Here is a 6,000-nt window from a genome sequence, read left to right on the forward strand (position 1 = left end):
AAAGCCTGGAAGATCTAGAGGAGTGAGACCTATGGCTCTGCTCCGACAGCAAAGGGGACTTCAGAGCCGACCTGACCGACTCCAATGAAGGAGATCGGGAGCGCTTTCGGCTTGGAGACGGCTCTGATGCCAAGGTCAGAGCCGACTGAGGCCTCGATGTATCGGTTCCGGCCAGAACCAACAAGGCAGAAGAAGTTCCACTCGGCGCCGGCTCCGGACATGGAGCCGACGGTTTGGCGGGCTTAGAAGGTTTTCCTGACAGAGGCTTGGTAGGAGAACCTTCGGGCTTCAATAAGCCCCTTAGGATGAGCTTATTTCTGCGCTCCTGCAGGACTCTTGGGCTAAAAGCATGACAGATGGAACAAGAGTCCTGCAGGTGCAGAGGGCCCAAACAGTACACACAAGAAGAGTGACCGTCTGTCAGAGATATCTTCTGACAGCACGAGTCACACTTCTTGAATCCCGATATCTTGGTATCCTTAGACATGATACCACAGCAACGGGACAACAAAGTCTAAACAAGTATACAAACACACACAACACTTGACAGACACTCTTAAAGTTACTACAATAAAACAAAACAAAATTCCACACACACACCTACTGAAAGGAACCTGTGCAAACTGTACAAACCTACTATAAAAGGCCTAACCACCTTAAGGGTGGAAAAGAGTAGGAAAACTATTAATAAAGGGAGGGAAGACTAGTCGGGAGACTACTAACACTACTAAAAAATATCTAGGGAAAAAATATCAATCAAAAACTAACTATAAATATAAAAAATTTTAAATACGACCTGGAGCCAGTGAAAATGCAAACTCGTAGCTGAAGGCGGCAAACGAGATCTGGGTATATGACGCCTAGCATTATGGGACATAACATAGCCTCGAGCCGGTAAAAATAGCTCTCGAGCTTTAGTATTAGGCTGAGTCGGAGCCGATTTTCAGCTCCGAACCCATCCAGCAAGAATGAAGGTGAGATTGACAACTTAACATTCTACCTTACACAGAACCCTAGTACTTACTTTGTTCATAAATCATATGTTGTAAGTTTCCTTGCATTTTCTGGAACACTTGCTTTACACATTTTGCAGTATCTCTATGAATCCTGCCCTGACTCTGAATGGTTAGTCTGGCATTCAGCCCATTTTCTCTTTGTATGATAGCTCTTAGTTTAAACAATTAAAGAAATTCCTTATTTTCCTGGTCCCATCTTGGCCTTGTAATACTCAGTAAACATATTACTGTGTAAAGATGCAAAATGCATTTTTTTCCAATTTTCTGTCTGCTCCATGGCCCAGATCCTGGGACTGACTAGTAACTTGGGTGCTTGTAGAGCTGCCTGGTGATGGTGGGATTCAGCAGTCTATCTGGCTCACCCATCATGGGGAAGAGGAGGCAGCACAACCAATGGCATGACTGACTCCCATCGGTGACAGCCAGTGTAGATTAGTGTAGTACCACAGTATTTGTTCACTTATGGCAACTTCATTTCATCTGAGGCACACAAGCATGCAAACAGATGTCACTGAGACACTGTTTTGGGAACCCCTTCACACATCAAAGTATTACAAGGTAATGGAGAAACGGGGCAACAGTTAACCCAGTGTCTGCCAAGATGACAACTTATCACATTTGGCTATTGTCTGTAGTGGAACCAGTATGTTGGTTGGTTCAGGGAGCACTGAATGTAGAATAGAACAGAAAAAATACAGATGAAGCAACAGATATTTATCAGTAATCTCTCTCAAAAAAAAAAAAAAAAAAACAAAACAGTCTCTCATACCAATTTTAACTTGTTCCAAAGATGCTATCAGCCAGATTTTTTCTTTCTACACTCCTAGTGGAAGATATCCAGGCTTCTTCTTTGCTGTAGTACTCTTCCCCAGAACCACCATTCCAGGCCTAAACCAATATTCAGACATCAACTTCTGTAAAAGACAGGCGTATAGCTCTCCTTTTATCCATCATTTTAGTCAAGTAATTGCACATTAACAACTATTTCTGTGGTAACCCTCTCTATTTAATACAAGAATGTAGCTGTGTTGCTAAAGAAACACACTATTTACATTGTTTATAGCAATACTGTACTTCCATCAGTAACCTAAAAAGTAGCAACCAGTGTATAAAGAGTAATTGCTTGGCCAATAAGAGATCATTTTTTATACAGTGCTTGGTTTATTTCATGTGCAACTTGAGGTATTCTTGTATTGTTTGTACTAATTTAAATAGTCCTGCTTAAATGATGGCACTTCAGTTTTAAAGGATTTTTACACATCATAGAGAAAGAACCACAATATGTTTACATTTATATATATATATATACATACATATATATATATATACATGTATATATATATATATATATATATATATATATATATATACACATATGCACACATACACTCACACACACACACACACACACACACACACACACACACACACACACACACACACACACACAGGTCCACTTATAAATCTCGAGATTCCACAATCTCGACTTTCAAAATCCCGAAGCCATAATGTCGAGATTGTGGAATCTCGAAATTGTAAAACAAAAAAAAAAGAAAAGAAAAACATGTTTTTGCAGGGGGGGGGGGGGCTGCAACCTAAATATACTAATTCCGAGATCACTGTACAGTGAAGAAAACAGTAATGTAGATCTCTATACAGTGCAGAACTGGAACATTACCGTTCTCACTGTAGTGCGATCCCGGAGTTAGTATATTTAATTTGTAGATGGTGTGGGGGTGCAGGGGGGCTTGCATATACACATTTTTCCCATTTATTTATTTATTTATTCACTGACAATTCCCAGGGCAGGTACCTATCTCAACACTCAGTGGGTGCAAGGCAGTGAAACTAATCCTAAACAGGAGGCCAACCCTTTGCAGGACACACACTTTTCCAGTACTGTGTAGATTGCTGATTTGTTCAGTTGGATTTTGTGTAGTGGGTAATTATTTTCACTCTTACTCATGATGTTCACCATTTTATTTTGTCAATGTTTTGCTGCTATCCACAACCCTTTTTCCCGTTTTTGTTCAGGGATTGGGGTATATCTGTCTATATATCTGACTTATGCATCTCTATTTATATATAGATATAGACATATATGTGTTTGTTTTAAGTCGCCTATTAGAGTATTAGATATTTAGACATGTTAACATGTCACGGAACTAGAAAATAGCTGACAGCTGTGCTGTGAAGCACTTTCTGCTCCAAGCTGCTTTGTAATTGTGGCTGTGGACAATTTCTGTCTGCATTACTCTGAAACATGATCAGGTAGACCATCATCCCTTGCAACAGTATTGCTACAAAACTGCCTTCTGAAATTCTCTACATTCAAGACACATCTGCATCATCCTGAACAACTGCTTGTATAAAGCTGTTACTAGATTAATTGCTGATGGCTAGAAAAGGGATACTGTGGAAAATATCAAATCACATAAGAAAATGGGTTACCTTTTATTTACTTGCTGTTCAGTTGCTTGTGGCTCATTTGCTCACAGTTGAATGCTTGTCAGTGTATTCCAGGGCAAGACGCTTGTCTGTAAATACTTTTTCCCTGAGTTTATGTGACCTTGGAGGCAGTATATTTATAGTCCAGTGGTGTGTGAGCAGATCCCCTACATTGGGAGGGAGAAGGAGGATTGCCCTCTGCAAAAAAAAAAAACAGTTGTTAAACTGACTGCCAGTTGAGACTATATATAATTGTGGAAATGTCATATTCATGTTCATAGGACTTGTATATTTTCAGCTTTTTTATGAGTGGCTACATCTACTTCAGTCTTCCAAACTAATGCGTCAGTGAAGTTTTCATTCTAGGTTCTTATCCTAAAGTGGTAGGTGATGCTTGGGGTGGAGGTAATGGGTTACATCTTGGTAGTTTAAGTTATGCTGCTAAACTGTTATAGAAAAACAAAAGCTATTTATGATTTTAGAGCTTTCTCTGATATATGTGAAAGTATGCCTAATTTCATTTGCAGGATCTGTGTTCACAAGGATTTCTTTAATCTGGTCTCATAATACAATCTGTTGTGAATTAATCTCTGTCTAGTCTCTGTTTTATGTAGTTTATTCTGAATTTCTTACTTTAGACTCTTAACCCATGCTTAACTTTGGGGTTTCACTTCCAGGGTACTAATGCCTTCAGAATTTCATTATGTCGATTAGGATGTGAAAATGATAAATGCAAACACATTCTCAATTGAGTTTTGTATGTTTTATTTTTCAGGGACTTCTTGCCTCGAGGATCCGGGATTGTTACTAGACGCCCTTTGGTTCTTCAGCTAATAAACAGCAACACAGGTACAACATAATAACTCTTAAAGTGTAGCTGGTATTTTTTTTCTTAACTACAGCTTTCAGTAAAACAAAATTAGATTCATGAATACAAAATTCATCTGCTTCATCTGTTTCGTGTTTCTAGTGTAATAATCTCTCACTCGGTAGCATATCTCATTCCACAAAGCAGTATCTGAATGTATATTTTATTTTTCATAAAAGAGTGAATAAAGGAATTGTCTGCAAAGATTCAGTGTTATGAAAATTAAGCATCCACTGTAGATGTACACTGGAAAGCAGGTACATAGTCAAAACAGATCAAGTGTAGCGAAATTAGACACAATGTGCCTTCAAAAAACACCTTTACTTAAGTGCATTAATGACGAAGTAACATGATACACATGCTCAGTAATTTTCACTCCTCTTAAAGATATAGCCACCGAATAATCACTGTACTTAAATATATGACTAAACGTTGCATTGCTTTCCTTTAAAAAGAGGATGCAGTGTGTGTGTGTGTGTGTGTGTGTGTGTGTGTGTGTGTGTGTGTGTGTGTGTGTGTGTGTGTGTGTGTGTGTGTATATATATATATATATATATATATACATACATATATGTATATGTATATATGTATGTATATGTATGCATATATATTTGTATATATGTATACATATATGCATATATATATATATATATATATATATATATATATATATATATATATATATATATATATACAAGCAATTACATTCAGATACAATGTTTTTAAATATTTACACTATTCTGTACCCATACCTCTCAACCTGTTAGAGCAAGAAATCTGGACATAGCCATAAATAATGGGGGGACAAAGACCCAAAATAGGGACAATTTTTAAATATTGCTCTTACAAAATTGGAAGGTAGGTAGAATAACAAGTTTTACATTAGCATGGATTTTCTAAATGGTATGAAGTCTGAAACTCATATGTCTGTCATTATTTTCTGATGTAAATCTTCATCGATTTGCCAATGATTTGCTAGAAAACCACAATTTTATGAAAAATGGTCCAAAAATATGAGGCAAAAATATGTACAAGTTGACAGGTATGTCTATACCACATGTAGGTTCAGTGGTGAAATGCTACTGCATGTTCCCTCCCGACTCTGAAAAGTGCCCTTTCACTGCTAGGACAGTTGTCATGGAAAGACTTGCCAAGATGTCTAGCTGCTGTTTCATCTGCCTGGACAATGCCATGTTGTACAGCATTACACACAATAAAAATCTTGCTGCAGATGTCTGGACTATATTGCAGTACATCTTCTGAAGTGTCTAGGCAATGGAAGCACCCACTCCACTATATTACATATTTCTGCATGCACTGCATTATAGAGCATTTCCTACATGGTCTGGGAGGGTTGCATGTAGGGGTCATTAACCAGGGCTATCTAGTATCATCTGCAATACAAATTAAACAGCTCCTGGCTTGCAGTGTGTGTGTGTAAATAGACTTGTCTGTCTAGTATGCATGTGCATCTACCTATGAAATAAGCCTATGCAAAATCCCCTCACAAGATCCTTTGCTATAAGTCAGATGTGTGCTAGGTGAATCATGGGAACTGACCAAGTGATGCACTTACACATTATAAACAATGTCCTGTGCATTACAGACCACCAGCAGATAAGGAGGTGGAAGCCTTTCCTGTTGATGTCTTGAGTCCACCTGGACCAG

At 38.2% G+C, this 6,000-nt stretch overlaps 2 protein-coding genes across 13 annotated transcripts in view; one reads left to right on the plus strand and one right to left on the minus strand.

Moving 5' to 3' along the window:
* The window catches only part of CIZ1 (CDKN1A interacting zinc finger protein 1), a 2,016,138-nt gene that overhangs the window by 1,529,025 nt on the left and 481,113 nt on the right, over nucleotides 1-6,000 (minus strand). For both annotated transcript variants that reach the window (XM_044058876.1, XM_044058878.1), the window contains one exon: nucleotides 3,468-3,662. The gene's annotated coding sequence lies outside the window, so the exon portion shown is untranslated. The remainder of the gene's footprint in view (nucleotides 1-3,467; nucleotides 3,663-6,000) is intronic.
* Nucleotides 1-6,000, plus strand: part of DNM1 (dynamin 1) — a 1,092,771-nt gene that overhangs the window by 362,141 nt on the left and 724,630 nt on the right. For all 11 annotated transcript variants that reach the window (XM_044058867.1, XM_044058862.1, XM_044058871.1 and 8 more), the window contains exon 2: nucleotides 4,240-4,313. In XM_044058867.1, the coding sequence (XP_043914802.1) occupies nucleotides 4,240-4,313 (74 nt within the window). The remainder of the gene's footprint in view (nucleotides 1-4,239; nucleotides 4,314-6,000) is intronic.

Source organism: Protopterus annectens, chromosome 16.part0 (assembly GCF_019279795.1).
Source record: "Protopterus annectens isolate FY-2018-M chromosome 16.part0, PAN1.0, whole genome shotgun sequence".
Lineage (NCBI taxonomy): Eukaryota > Metazoa > Chordata > Ceratodontiformes > Protopteridae > Protopterus > Protopterus annectens.